Here is a 15,941-nt window from a genome sequence, read left to right as displayed (position 1 = left end):
CCTTGATCTTCCCATTGCACTTCGTAAGGGGAAGAGAAAGTGTACAACCCACTGCATTTCACACCATCTTTCCTACAGTGCCTTATCACCCTCCTACCGTGCTTTTCTTTCTTCCTTTGATTCTATGTCTATACCCAGGAATGTTATTGAGGCTCTCTCCAAACCTGAGTGGAAAGCAGCAATGCAAGATGAGATGGATGCTTTGGTCAAAAACCAAACTTGGGAAATAGTTGGTCTCCCCCCAGACAAGGAGATAGTCAAATGTAGATGGGTATTCACAGTGAAGTATAAGGCCAATGGCAAGATAGAGAGGTACAAGGCAAGGTTGGTAGCAAAAGGGTATACTCAGACCTATGGTGTTGATTATTTGGAAACCTTTGAGCCAATAGCTAAGATGAGTTCAGTTCGTATCCTTTTATCTCTAGCAGCCACCTATTCATGGCCCTTGTTCCAACTTGATGTAAAAAATGCCTTCCTCAATGGTGATTTACAGGAGGAGGTATATATGGACATTCCAACAGACTTTTATGAAAATGTTGGTAAAGGAAAGGTGTGCAGAGTCAGAAAATCTCTGTATGGGCTGAAACAGTCACCTAGGGCTTGGTTTGAGTGGTTCAGAGGGGCACTCATCCGTCTTGGATACACACAGACACAGTTTGATCACACCCTCTTTGTGAAGAGGAGAGATGCTTTGATGTCAATTCTGATTGTGTATGTGGATAATATAGTGGTGACAGGAAATGATCTGGAGGAGATTGATGATCTCAAAAAATCATTGTAGCAAGAATTTGAGATTAAAGATCTTGGTGAGCTCAAATACTTTTTGGGGATTGAAGTTGCAAGATCCAAGCATGGGATCTTCATTTCACAGAGAAAGTATGTACTTGACCTACTACGGGAGACTGGGAAGTTGGGGACCAAACCAACAGACACTCGTATTGATCCAAATCATAGAATTAATGGTGTGGATGGTGAGTTGGTAAAGGATGTGGGGAGATATCAAAGAATGGTGGGCCGACTGCTGTATTTGTGTATGACACGGCCATATATTTCTTATGCTGTCAGTGTTGTGAGTCAGTACATGCATGCACCTCGGGTTCAACACTGGGAAGTTATTGAGAGAATACTTGCATATCTGAAAAAGCACCCTGGCAGAGGCATTCTTTTCTCAAATCATGAGAATCTGAAGCTAGAATCCTATACAGATGCAGACTGGGCATGCTTAGATATAGCAGGTCTACATCAAGAGTGTGTACCTTTGTAGGTGGAAACTTGATCTCCTGGAAGAGTAAGAAGCAAGCGGTTGTGGCAAGGTCAAGTGCAGAGGCTGAGTATAGATCCATGGCTCATGGTGTCTTAGAACTTCTTTGGTTAGATCTCTTTTGAGTGAGATTGGGGTGAAAGCAGAGGAAGCTATGATGTTATACTGTGACAATCGGGCTGCAATCAATATTGCCCACAATCCAATTCAGCATGATAGGACAAAACACATTGAAGTTGATAGACACTTTATAAGAGAAAGGGTAACAACCGGAGAAGTTTGTTTGCCTTATGTCTCTTCAGAGTTGCATCCGACTGATGTTCTCACTAAAGGGGTGGCAAAGAACAAGCTTGAACATGATCTACACAAGATGAGAATGTGTGACATTTACTCCCAACTTGAGAGGGAGTGTTGAAGATTAATAAGTTTTATGATGTTTTTCTGAGTAGATGTTTTATGTTAGTTGTTAGATAGGAGGTGGGGACAACAGTAGTTATGTGAGTCCAAATTTTATTTTGTTTTTGAGTGTTATATATGCTGTTTTATGTTTTGCCGCCCTATAAGGGCATAGTTGCCTTTGTACTGTTCTATTATTTTTAGTATAAATAATAAGTGAGGGGGCGACCAGATTATTTTTTCTCTTTTCTTTTCAACTTCTCTCTTCTCTCTTCAAGAAACTACTTTTCTTTCATATTTTTTAATTCAGCAGATTTCTACTCTATTGAAAAGTATATGTTATAAAGTCAACTCCTAACTGCCCCCAAAAGTAGGGATGATCGTTTCTAGCCTGGCCTGGAAATTTCCAGGCTAGGGTCTAGGTCTACATCAGGTCCAGAAATTTCTAGACACTTTAAGCCTGGCCCATGATCACCCCTACCAAAAAGTGGGCAATAGGCCAAAGGAATACAAAGGAATAAAACCAATTCATATAATAACTACAGAGTTTTACAAATTGATACCTGGCCCTGGTAAGCCCCATGCCATATCATCCCTTAGATTATGTTTGGTTTGAAGGAAAAAGTAGGGAAAGATAGGGAAACCATTACAAATCCTGTATAGATTTTCTTGCCTTTCCCTTCCTTTCCCTACCTTTTCCCTCAAACCAAACATAGCCTTATAGCTTCTGTTCTTGCTAAGGAATTGGCCAAGCATTTGCACTCCTAGGCACCCAGTTGAATGAGCTATTCAAACTGCTGCCTAAGATTTGTGCCTTTTACCAAAGGTCTGAAACTCCAAGGAATCTTCTCTTGTTTCTTTATCCACTGAATTCTGGTTCAGCAGTAACCTTCCACTTCAACATCTTTCTTGCCATTCATACTCATCAATTTTAAACTTGTATCAAGGCAGTAGTTTGACCCTTACAGAATTGCCTTGTCCAATTGGGCCAGAAAAAAGCTGAGCAAAATATTGCTGTTATGTTCTCTTATCACACCCTCAACACCAGACTTCCCTGGATTACCAAGACTGCAACCATTAAAATTGAATTCTAATCTTCCCATGGCCAGAGCAGTCCAATCGTCCTTTGCTGATTTTTATTAGTATCAAGGATTATTTGCCACCCCATTAGATGTTCGTTTATGGTGACTAGTTGAAGTCATCATTTACCAAAAACCAATAAGCAACCTGTACCATATTAAGATTAATCAACTTATCAACCTCGAACGTTTCATCTTAAAAAATTATTACATTTTCCACAAACCCCAAATCATTCCTGCCATTTTACACTGATAGCATTTTCCCTTTTCAACTCAAATATCATACAAATATTGTTTCCCTTTTCACATATTGCTTTCTTCTAATTGCGAATTTTTTCCAAGAGAGAGTTAACAATTTGACAACTCCACTACAAGTTATAAGGAAAAAACTATTAGTTCAGGTTCTTTAGGATAAGTTATTTCCAAAAGAGATTCCATTTTTTTCCTTTCCCGTATCTTAAATCCTCCTCTCAGATTTACTCTGCATTTAGCAATATATGTCTAAGCACTAATTTGATGAATTTAGACAAGAGTTCCCTGAAAAATAGCTTATGTTAAGGACCTTCTAGCATTGGTTTCTATCATGAATTATGAGAACAAACTTATGGATTCTCAGGTCACATAGATTTTAAATGGGCATTGAGAATATATCCTTTATTTTTGCCTATTTCACCAAGCTGAAATAGCACTCTCATACTTGAAATAACATTTTTTTTTTTTTCATAATATTTTATATGCTTGACTCATTTTATTTAGCTCTTGTATTCCCTGTGCATGATGGGGGTTTTCTGTCTTACATGCATATTTTAGGTGGTTGAAGATGAACCATGCACTACAGATGGTTCACATGATGTTGAACTGCTTTTACCATTCATTAAGGATGTACCGATTGAAGGTATATTATACTCTTGTAAATTACCAAATTATTTTTTACTTGTACTTTTTCAGTCTTTTTAATCCATCCAATGCTAACACTTTGAAATTGATGTTAAAGCAAGCAGCCAAAAGGAGGTTGCCGGTATTGTGATCTTTACTGGATCCATATGTTCTTTTGCATACTTGAGTCCAAAGGAACCTATTTCACAAGCTATAGCTGATATAAAGGTATTAAAATGTAATCATCCTCAGTATTAATCTTTAAATTCTACCTACATGTTATGTGGCTTAGTTTAGGTTCAGTAGTCAAATATTGAATAAATTTACAAGCAAACATGAAGTCATTCCCTTCATTTCTTGGTACTCAACAGGTACAGATTTGTCATGGAGAATTGAAAATCCAATATGTAGTTGATATTACCACATCCCAGTGGATTCTGGCATGTATCTACATCTAACATGATTATGCATGCCAGTGAGATAATGCTGTCTGCAATGCTGCTTATGTAATTAGTTATGAGAGTATTCTGTGTGTCTTTCATTGTTTCCTTACCGAGCATCTAAAGCTTTTTATATGGATTGTATTACTTAGAGCAGGTCTCACATGTTCTTTTTCCTTTTTGACAACTTGGTATTGATTCTTAATTCTAAAGTTGTTAATAGCATCATGTATTTGGTGGCGGTTGTATGACTAGTAGTTTTTTCTTGTCTTCTGTGAGAATGTAGGACTGTAGGTGTAGAGCTAGGAAGTAGGAACAAACTTGGGTCCTCAAAAAAATTTTCTTACTGTAGTGTACTAAATGATTTGGTCAATACTTGAACTTTATGTGTATATACCCGGGTGGTGCTTGGAAATCTGAAAAATTGCAACCTACATCAAACTAATAAGACAAGTGGTCATCCTCCTTTCCATGCAATTGGTTACACCTTTGAAAGGCCCACTTATATCAGAAGTTTTACTCTGATCAGTAAGGGCCTTTTTGTTTCCTCTGATGTCTGACATTTGAAATTGTAATAATTACTTTAAGAGGTGTATTGGAGTTGGAGAACTTTTTTCTTGGTTATATATTTGAATGTAGACAATGTTGTTCGGAAATCTGAATGCTGATCTTTGAAAAATAGTGATCGACTGTTTCAACCCTGGATATGAGAAAGTTTCTTTAACTATTTAATAAAAGGGTTAGTTACTTATATATACCCTCTACATTTGAGAAACTACTTATATATACCCTGAACTTTCAAAAACAACTTATACATGCCTTGTTGACCGGACCCATATAACATAAACAGGACCACTATTAGTGCACCGTTTAGAGCCATTAATACCTTACTCCAAATGCTTTCATAATATCAATATTGCTTCAGATTCTATGACAAAAAACCAGAACCCAGAAATTGAATATTTCTGGGTTAGCCTACAAACGACTCTCTCTCTCTCTCTCTGGGGTTTAGCAACCTTGTAATTGCTCCATTATCTGAGTTTTCTCCATTCAGGGGAACCACTTTCAACACAAGAGCTGCTTCAAGTTCAAGACTACCTCTTCAGCAGGAAAGCAACCGGAGAGTCCACATGAACAGACTCTTTGCAACCCTTCAATCCATGGTTCCCAATCTCTTCCATAAGGTTACTGGGATCTCTTCTTAATTCACTCACTTTCTGGTAACTTTGTGGCTCTGTAACCCACTGCCTTTTGATATATATCTATATACTACTGGTAAAGGGACACCAAGTAGTTCCAGCATCTGTTTTGCATCCATTATCGATTGATTGGATAGTACCACAATCTCAGTACAAAATGGATTAGAGAACATTGGCATTGAGGATGTAGCATTTGCATCATTAATCGTCTCGGAAACTAGTTTTCCTCTTGAAATTCTGGCAGTGATTGCATCTTTCACTGAGTGCCCTTGTCATATGCCTTTTAAAAAAAAGAAGTTGAAATGATTTCAAGCAGAAGAAGAAAGAGCTTGAGGAATGCTTGGAAGAGTTAAAGCAATAAAAGGCAATGGCAGAAGTTGCGGCAGCCAGGCAGGCAGTGTGCCTGCCCACCCATCAGAATGCATCATTGCCAGTAGACGTTACAGTTTCTGGAAAGGTGTGGTTCTTTGGGTCGAGAATAGAAAACGATTGAGAGGAAAAAAGAAAAGAGGAAAAAGAGAGGAGAGAATGGCATGCTTTGAAAATTTAATCAACAGTTTAAGGACAATTCAGTCCTTTAAGTTTTATCAGTTGGAGTTAACGTTTGAAAGGTTAACAAGATATATACAAGTTGTTTTTGAAACTAACAGGCCTTAAGTTATCAGGTTACCACTTATTACACATAGGCTTTAATTTACTTTTAACATTTTGAGACTTTTATGAAGACAAGAATATCCCTCATATCTTTATTTAAATAGAAAAAAACTGTAATAGCCACAATAACTTCATGGTAGCTTTACCAGACTTGTTTTTTATTGTTTAGACGTAAAAATAAGCTCTTATTCCAATAAGATATAATGAGATGTAAGATTTTGAGCTGCCATGCTAAATTAATAAGATAATAGCAAGGAGTTTTCAGCAAGAGTTATTGTGGACTTTATTTATTGTATCCAAATCATGCATGATCATGCTTGGAATGTAAAAGGAGAGGGAGATTCAAAGCTGGTCATTTCTTGGGCCAAGAATAAACAGCTCATGCCATGGATCTATAGGCATGAGTTAGGAAAATAGAAAGCATCACACAGGGGCTGAACATTACATTCAATTGGGTGAGAAAGACTGCAAATGGGATGGCTGATACTCTAGCAAAATAAGGGGTATATAGGTAACAGTTGTTTTGGGGCAATTGGAACATATGTAACTTGTGGGGATTGGAACTCTGATCCTTTATGTTATCATGATTTAGCATTTCTTAATAAAAATTATCAGTTCTTCTTGCTGATAAAAAAAAAAAAAAGTAAAAGAAGGTATTTGTCTGTGTCTAACACTTTAATAGGTGCTTGCGTCTCTTAAATTCTTGGCATAATATCCTCCATCAACTCCCTCAATAAGATTCTCCACAAGTAGATAGCATGAGGGAGTGTTTTCCTTTAGGTTGTGTTTGGTTTAAAGGAAAAATTAGGAGGAAGGGAAAGGTAAGGAAACCTTTACAAACCTTGTATTGGTTTTCCTACATTTCCCTTCCTTTCCCTACCTTTTCCTTAAAACCAAACATAGCATTAAGTTTTTATAAGGTTCTCTGGGGTGAAGGATTAGAGGTTTCTCTTGCCTAGAATTTGGGAAGCCTAGGTCCCTTGTTGCAGTTTTTATGTGATACAAGTTCTGGTTTTGATATGAAAGCATTTGGTAGATTTAAAGGGTGGAGGGTGCTTCCATCTTTTGTAATTCTTAAACCCTATGGTTTTATTTCTAATTTTCAAATTCTATAGAAAACATGTTCAAGTCTTAGAGCAGTCACTTTATGTAAAAATAAATAAACAAATAAAAATACAGCCAAAGGTTATGTCTGTATTAAGTCTACCTCTCTCTAAACCCTGGATAGCTGGGACCAAAATTGAGTACTGGCCTATTTAGATTCTAGATTGATTTATTACCACTTATTTTCTACGTACTGCCAATGATGCAGCTCTTGAAGCTCTCGTTTTTATAGAAGATGCAGCTTTTATATGTATCCCTTTATTTCGTTTTATCTATGTCTTAAAGGACAATGGTTGGTCTTCTTTGTTTAGGGGGATATAATCATGAGTTTGCAAAGCAGATTGGATATAATATGTGATGAGGCAGAAGATGTCACTCATTCAGCTATTGATGATAGTGAGGAAGCAAGCAATGAGATATCAACTGAGAGACCCATCCCCCAACATATTTTGCAATTGTTGAGGTAAGTTGATGCTTTCTTCCAAGATTGCTATGAAGTTCACAAATATCTGCCAAACTTGGTTTTTGATTGCTTGTCCTAGCCATGGATAAAGGAGGAAGTTGTAACTGGCTGGAAGCAATCATAAGATATGCCAAACCAATTTAACATGAATTCTGAACCCTTATTTCTCTTGGTAAGCCATGTTCTGCATTATCACCTGGGTGCAAATATATGGTCATAGAAGGATTTGTGCAGCTGAGTGCAAATAGGGGGATAAATCTTTGTTGGTTGACCAATTGATAGATCGCTCTAAGATTACCTACAACAATAAATGGCTTTCATCAAATTCTTCTTTCATAATCACTGACAATCTCTATATCTCAATCTCATATATATTTATATATTTGAAATTTAGGACAAACCTGAGAAGTTGTTAGATCCCAAATGTTTCTTTGCCTACTTCATTTCATCTTTTTCTTCTGTAGAATTTGTCTACCTTCTCCTAATCTTCTGAGTTTATTTGTTAACCTTTCTTATTTTGTTTGAATCTCTGTATATTTGATTATGGTTCTTCCTACTTAATGAGACGTACAGCCCTGATATTTTCTCCCAACGACCATTGTGGTTTATTAGATCCCAAACTTCAAATCTCTCCTGCTTAAGCAGGTGCCAACAAGTCTGAATATGAATCAAACTTATCCATCTCTAATTTATTCTGTGCCTGAAGTATTGGCTTCTGTTATCCAGCTGGTTTTAAGTTATTAACTGGTAAGACATATTCTCTATTAACCAAAATTAGTTCATACTTCTCATACTTCTCAGTACTTAACTAGCCCGGAGAGGTTGCAACTCGTGCCTTTCCTTGGGGACTTTGTACTATTGTCTATTGCTGTTTAATAAAATTATTTCAATTATCAAAAAAAAAATTAGTTCATACTTCTCAGTATACAGGGTGTCTGAACAATTTCCCATACATGCACAGATGCACAATGCAAAAATAGGTGCTTGCCACCTTATGCTAGAGTTACCTTTAGTTTGCTGAATGTTCTCAGCCTAGTGCCGGATGCACCAGTCATTTATAATTAGTTTTTTTTTTGATGAATTATTTATAATTAGTTTTCTAACCATATCAATTTCCAGCATACCAACTTATTGATTCTTCATGCATTTTTAGCTTGTATTGTCTTTACTAACTACTAGAGTTTATATCCTTAGGATGAGTATCTATGTTTTTTTTTTGAATTTTTTAATGGTAAATAATGACCTGGCGCCTAGTATCCTATCAGTTTTTGCATCTGTCACTAAAATCAATATTTTCAATGTATATGACATTAAACAGACAGAATGATGAAACAGGATTCATGTAGCTGACCCCATATAGTTGGGATAAGTCTTGGATGATGACGATGAATAAAACCAATATTTTTAGGGAAAAAATCCTTGAACCTCACCTGATGTTTTTAACGATACTAGTAAATGTGTATGCGTGATGCACGTGGTAATTTCAATAATAGCTAAAAAAATGGTAATTTCAGTATGCTTATCTAAACCCATTATAAAAAGATAATTAAGTAATCAAAGCATGGTGTGCTTGTGCATTTAAATTATGCATTTCCATTTCCATTGCTAATAAAAATACTGTTTATTTATGAAGTCTATATTTATTTAATATGATAAATGTATGATATTAGATGCCTGCACATTTTTTTTACAATTCTTTTGTATTTTTCTATATTTATTGTTTTTATCAATTTAGAGTTTTTATTACATAATTATGACATAATTGGTATGCAAGTAGTTGAATCATTAGGGAAGTTGTAGGAGTGCAAAATGGATCAGATCATGATTTGATTTGAATTCAAAGCTGATATGATTGAATTCGAATCACCTTTATATATTGCATTTTTGTAATTTGATTTTTTACATTATTTATGCTGTTTTATAAAAATAAATGTATATATAATAAAAATGGTTGAAAAATATGTGCGTTTTTTTTTTCTTTGTATAGACTGTTTTATTTCTTTTCTTTTTCCTATTAATAAATTGTTAAACCTTACAGACTTACGGGTAATCAAATCGGATCAAATCAGATTCTGATGTCCAATATCCTTAACGGATTCAAATTCAAATTAATCTTTGTGAGATCTGTCAAATCATTGGATCGGATATAGGATTAACATTATTGGATCGGATTCAGATATACTCCTATCTAGATTCAACCCAATCCATTTGCATCCATAGCAAGTTGGGTGGGTTAGGCCTAATTTAAGCTCAATCTAGGCCCAACCCTAAGAATTGGGTTTAAGGAGCACAAGCCTAATCTGTCCAATCCAGGCCTAATTGCACTGGAATTTGATGCACTTGTGTTGGGTTTGGGTCAGGGGGTTGGGCTCATGTTGCTAAATTAGCCCATACTATAAGTCTATAATTTGGCATAAATGAATGTGTTCATGTATGCATATATATATTATATATGCAAATATGTCTCTATTTGTATATAGTTGGGCTGGGCTCAACCTACCCAAGGGCTAGGTTCAAGCCCAATCCCAAAAATAGAAAGGACCAACTTTGGGCCCACCCAAGCCAAGGACTGAAAATCCAAGACTAGCTTGTCTTAAATCACAATCTAAGTCGGTCCAAGCTCAAGTTGGGTTGGGTTCACCTAAGTAGACCTCTATGGACCGTTGACCACTAAGAAAATAGTTCTCTTTACGAGTTAGTTTAACTTTCTATTCTATTTTCATCATTAAGAAAAATAACTTTATTTATCACACATTTTTTTTACATGATAAATACATATTTTTTATTCAAAATTTCTGTATGTTTTTTAGTAATTCTATGCTTTTATCTTTTTTGAAAATTTTATTTTACCCATTCGGCCTAAAAGGTTGAACCATTAATCCACCACTTTAATAGGAAAATGATTTTGTTTTTGGATAGTTTTTAAATTTTATATTTCATTTCAATCATTAATAAATAATTCTTATTAATTGTCATACTTATTTTTTAATATGATAAATATGACTCCATGGGCTTACCCATTTAATCCGATGATTTTAACTACTTACCTGCCATCTGAATTGAATGATGGTTTCGCTTTCATGTCAATTTTAAATACATAGGTTTTGTATTGTTAAAATTATTAGATATTAATTTAATTAGTATAATTTATTAGTGAGAAATCAAAATATAGGACTTGGAAGAATCCCTTATGAAGTCCAATTGCATTGGATTGGAACTACTTTCTAATAGCCCTTTTATTTCAACAATGACTATTATAATATTAGCTGTCTTAATTATGGTGCCTTATCAAAGTACACATTTGTCCCCAAGAAATTCAGTGATTAAGGGGTAATTTATGTCTAATGGAAATTCCAGAAACCAGACCCTATTCGCATTTTTATAAGTTAAATTCTCCCCTCATTTTTATTTTTGAGAAAAGGGTAAAGTATTGTATTAATCAACTCAAAAAACATGTACAATGCCCTGCTCAATAAAATCTCCCCTCAGTACTATCTTTACATCCTTAAACATCCCCTATTAAATGATTCTGTGGTTAACCTTTTATAGTGTTTTGGATTTTTTTTTTGTTCATGGCATATTATTAATTGATGAAACTAACGAAGGATTAAATGTAAAACTAGCTTTATGAACAACTGCATTAGAAGCAAAAGATTTTAAAATAAGCAGGACTAATATATGTAATGTAAAGGAGAGATTGAGGAGGATGTGGCCCATAGAATTAGAGCGAGATGGGTGAAATAGAGAGCTGCATCCAGAGTCTTATGTGATAGGCAAATAAAAAGGAAAATCCTATAAAACAGTTGCACGGCCAGCTATGTTGTATTGAGCAGAATGTCAGACGGTTAAGATACAGCATTTCCAAAATAAATGAATGTGGAAGAAATGAAAATGCTTAGATGGATGAGTAGTAAAACTAGAAAGGACAGGGTTAGAATTGAAGTTATATGAAAGAACCTAGTAGCTGCTCTAATTGGTGATAAATGAGAGTGGATTGAGATGGTTTGGTTATGTGAATAGAAAAACATCTATAACACCTGTTAGAAAAAATGATTTGTTACAAGTAGACGGGGCTAGAAGAGCTAGGGGCAGACTGAAAAGGACTTGGGTGGAAGTAATAAGAAATGATTTAAGTATCCATAATTTAACAATGGATATGGAACTGAACAGAATGGAATGGCGAAACAGGATTCATGAAGCCATTCCCATTTAGTTGTGAGAAGGCTTAGATGATGATGATGGTGATAATGATACCCTTATAGGGTTTGGATATTTGAATCTAATACCAAAAATGTCCTACATGGGAAAAATACTAAACCTCCCCTAAATGGGGAGACTATGGGAAAACTATGGTTTTAAAAGCATGGGAAAACCTTTAAACCTCCCCTGAGGTTTCTTATAAATACTAAAACCATATTTGGCCAAAGATTTGAACCAGAAAACTGGGAAGTGGACAAGATCTTCATTCCTGATTTTAGAGGATTTTTTCTTTGTTAAGGACCATTGACTCACCTGGTTAAACCAGGAGAATGGGGAACTGGACCACTGCCCAGTTCAATGCCCAAACTAGTTTTCAAAAGATGGCTTGAGCATATTGCTCGAGTTTAATACTAACTAGACTTGTTACTTTTGGCAACAGAAAACCATGCAAGCTCTCATTTCCTCGAAGAGTTCTTATTCCTTGGGTGGCTAGTGCCTTCATTTGTGACTATTTGCAGCCATCAGACACATTTGAGGTTTGTTGTAGAACTTGTAAAAATAATTTTTTTTTTCTATAGTTTTACCAGAATAGCATATAAGAAGCAAAGGTTTATTCCCTCGATTTTGTCGTCTTAGAATAACCTATTACTTGTTTATTATCATAGGTGCAGAATTTTTCTTCTGTGATGCAGTATGCTATGTTTATACTATCAAGAGATCTCTCTGAAGTCTGAACATATTCAAAGGAAAAGGAATGAATTTATATCTCTTATGCACATAGTCTTATAAATGTGCATATTGTATATATTAGTTACTATTAACTGTTCTGGGGTTTTGGTTAAAATACTAAGACCTCCCTCAGCTTTACCCATTAACTTATACCCCATTTTACTAGGAAACTACATGGGGTTTGTTGACGTAAGAGATAGGATTAAGACGAATAGTTATTTTACTAAAACACCCTTAATAAAAATATTAGTTGTGCTTTTTAAAATAGATATTATTTTGAAATTGACAAAAGAAACCTCATTTATAAACACTAAATACAGTTTTTCCATCTCAAATTTCTATTATTTTATTTTTTAAACCTGTTTTCAACTTTTCATTCTCACCTTAATGGCAGAAAAATGTCTTCAAGATAAGTTGTTTTGTTTGTGTAATATACAAGATGGTGCTATTGAAGGGTAAAATAGACTTTTGAAATGTTTTAAAAGCTTTCTAAACAATTTAGTCACAAAAACTGATGGCAAGTTAATGAGGGATGGAATTAGTAACTCAAACCCCAGACTATACGGGGTAACTGTGTAAGTTAATTAGGTGAACCTGAGAAGTAGGCTCATAGCATTTATTTCCAACTTTTATACCTGCAGTTTCACCTATTTACAATGACTAGGCAATTTCCAAATTTGTGCATATTAACCTCTTTTTTATTTCAATTTTATGTTGAAGTATCCCTTGACATTTTTGCTAAAAGAAAAGTAAAAGGGATTTTGACATTGAATAAATTCTCAACAGCCACACACTTTATATAAACATAACCGGAAACTCTCATTATTTCCATTGTTATGGTTGTAAACAAGTAATTACATAAAACAGAAATTGCAATTCTCAATTCTTGGACGGATTCTTATCTATGCATATTCTCATATCAGTTCTTACATCTGGCTTATTACAAATTAGCAGCAAATGATCAGACATTTTTAACGTGCACTGTGGAGTTCAGAGAGGAGATTACGTTTTAACTTTTAACATGATGGCTACGTTCAAAATGATGTTGGACCATGCTCTCTGAAAATAGTGAATAGTAAGTAAAATAAATTTTTAAGATGAGCAGTCATATTGATTGTTCAACTTTTCCTTCTCATCCTCATCAGGTTCTAAAAGAACATTGTAAGGAGTTGATGTCCATGGAAGCTCCTACAGATACCTCATCAATTTTGGAGCCAGAAACAGAAGTCACATCATTGACAACAAAATCCTTCTGGGATGCAGTACTCACTAGATATTCAACATCAGGATCTGATTATGACTCTGTAAGGAAGATGGAAAGTGATTCAGCGGGAAAAGAAAGAAACAGGGAATCTTTTAAGTTGACTAATTTCAACATTGTAGCTGCCCTTGTAATTGTCTTACTATCAGTCTTAGTTGGATTGGTGCTTCCTATTTTCAAAGCTTAAGCTGATGAAAGTTCAAGCTTGGCTGTAGTGATACTGTTTCCATTTGACTTCTCGAGTCCACATGGTCCAATCACAAAACCAATTTTAGAGAACTTGTTTTCTTTAACAAAAATCAATGTTTAAAAGCCAATGGATTTGACAATTAGGGGCAGTTAAATTAATTTTGGCAAATATTGTATTAGTTCCTTTCACAATAAATGCATTATTTTTATGCAACGGTTGTGCTTATTCCTTTATTTATCACGTAAGCACCCAAGGTCATTCAAATTTCTATATAATCTTGGAATGCGTAGGGCATTCGCAAGATAGCACTCCATCCATTAGGATACAATATAAATCAAAGCCCGGGTGCATGTGCATCAACTTGATTTTATGGGTACTTCTGTAAAATTCGCGTACTACGTTATTGTAAAATCGACAAAATTCATCGAGTATAACCATGCGAAGGATAAGTTTTCATACTCGTTATCATTCACCGGCTCATTGGTATTTGATTTGGGATACCAGATCAAGCATCCTTAAAATTTATTTATTTATTTATTTTTGAAAATACTAAAATTTCTTCATAGGTCATAATGTCATATTCCTAAAACCACTACAATGATCCTGGGAAGTGGGACCTCCTAGTCATGCGGGATCTCAGTAGAGCCGACTGGATCGAATTCTCTTTAAGATCATAGAGTGCCCCGCCCACCATTCTTCCACTAGTAAGTATAGCAGGCAGCAGGAGTGACCATTCATTTGCATTTAAAACAGCAATATTAGAAATTAGATACTTTTCTCATTCTCATGAAATTCTAAAATGGAGAAGAATGGGTAAAAATAGGCAGAATGAGAAAATATTGTTATGAATCAAGCACTTTTTTTTTTTTCTAAAAATGAATTCTTTTTAGACTGACAAGTGTCATATGTTGTCATTTTCATTCTTAAAAAAAAGTCCATATTCATAAATTGCTATCTTAGGTTTACAAAACTGTAGGCGTAAATGCATACCGGTGGATGGCCGGCAGTCAATGTTTACCAGTTGGCATAGATGTTTCATAAAAGTACTTTTGTAAAAGTGCTTTTATAAAAAATATTTTTGTAAAAGTATTTTTATAAAAGTGTTTTAATAAAAGTACTTTTATAAAAATGTTTTACAAAATACTTTTGTAAAAGTGCTTTCATAAAAGTACTTTTACAAAAGTATTTTTCATAAATTTACTTTTATAAAAATGATTTCATGTAAAAGTACTTTTGTAAAAGTGTTTTCGCAAAAGTAAACATCTATAGCAGCAGTTTTGTAGGCAAAGTTTTCTCAAAGAATGAAAATGAGCAAAACGGGGGATGGTTGTTTTTCATGTTGCAGCCTTACAGGCTACTTAATTTTTGTGCTATGGGGCTGATTTTTTATTCTAAAAAGAATGTGGCCCATGGCAAGAATTTTGTAACTAAACACTAAATGTTATTCATTCTTACCCATTCTTGCCTAGAATGAGCAAGAATTAAAAGAATGAGGCCCAGAGAAGTGAACTAAACATGGCCTAAGGTGCAAATGGATAGATTTAGACTCTAAGCAAGGTTCAAGTATCAATACAGGGCAATACGCCACTAGGGCGTATCAGCCTGTATGGGCCCTTTTTTTTGAGTTTTATTTATTTTTTTTACAGTACCGGTTCAGAGGGATCGGTTTAAGTGCCAGCTACCCTCTGAACCAGGCCCCGACCCGATACAACACCTGTAGGGGCTATTAAGAAGGGGCCGGTGCATAATGATTTTTTGAACCTGGACTCTAAGGAAATTGCTCTATAAACACCTGAAGTAAGTGATCACGTCGCAGTCGTATTGCATCGCAAATGCAAATATCCACCACAATTCAGATGAATAAACTGCTCTGAGAGACACCCTGATTGTGAATAATAAACTGAAAGCTCCTCATAGTGAAGTTCTACTCAACGGCTAAACTACAAAGAATAGATAGTAAGGTGCGACGAACTGTTGTGACAACGCACAGCGCACAACACAATTATAGTATCCTACAATTTAATACATAAGCGTGGTAATCTTCGGCACTGCAATAACATATCACCAAATGCACTGCAACGCAGCAATG

The 15,941-nt window shown here is 35.1% G+C and overlaps 1 protein-coding gene across 1 annotated transcript in view; it reads left to right on the top strand.

The window, feature by feature from the left end:
* The window catches only part of LOC148876511 (oxidoreductase, zinc-binding dehydrogenase family protein), a 31,810-nt gene extending 17,745 nt beyond the window's left edge, over nt 1-14,065 (top strand). Inside the window, exons 7-11 of the mRNA XM_088967065.1 lie at nt 3,547-3,631; nt 3,731-3,840; nt 7,321-7,472; nt 12,112-12,208; nt 13,547-14,065. Coding sequence (XP_088823191.1) covers nt 3,547-3,631; nt 3,731-3,840; nt 7,321-7,472; nt 12,112-12,208; nt 13,547-13,849 — 747 coding nt within the window. The 3' untranslated portion in view covers nt 13,850-14,065. The remainder of the gene's footprint in view (nt 1-3,546; nt 3,632-3,730; nt 3,841-7,320; nt 7,473-12,111; nt 12,209-13,546) is intronic.
* Nucleotides 14,066-15,941: the final 1,876 nt, after the last annotated feature.

The sequence above is a fragment of the Nelumbo lutea genome, chromosome 1, assembly GCF_056320005.1.
Source record: "Nelumbo lutea isolate HS-2025 chromosome 1, American lotus-T2T, whole genome shotgun sequence".
NCBI lineage: Eukaryota > Viridiplantae > Streptophyta > Magnoliopsida > Proteales > Nelumbonaceae > Nelumbo > Nelumbo lutea.
Note: the sequence above shows the minus strand (reverse complement) of the source record. Positions and strands in the feature narration are given on the sequence as shown.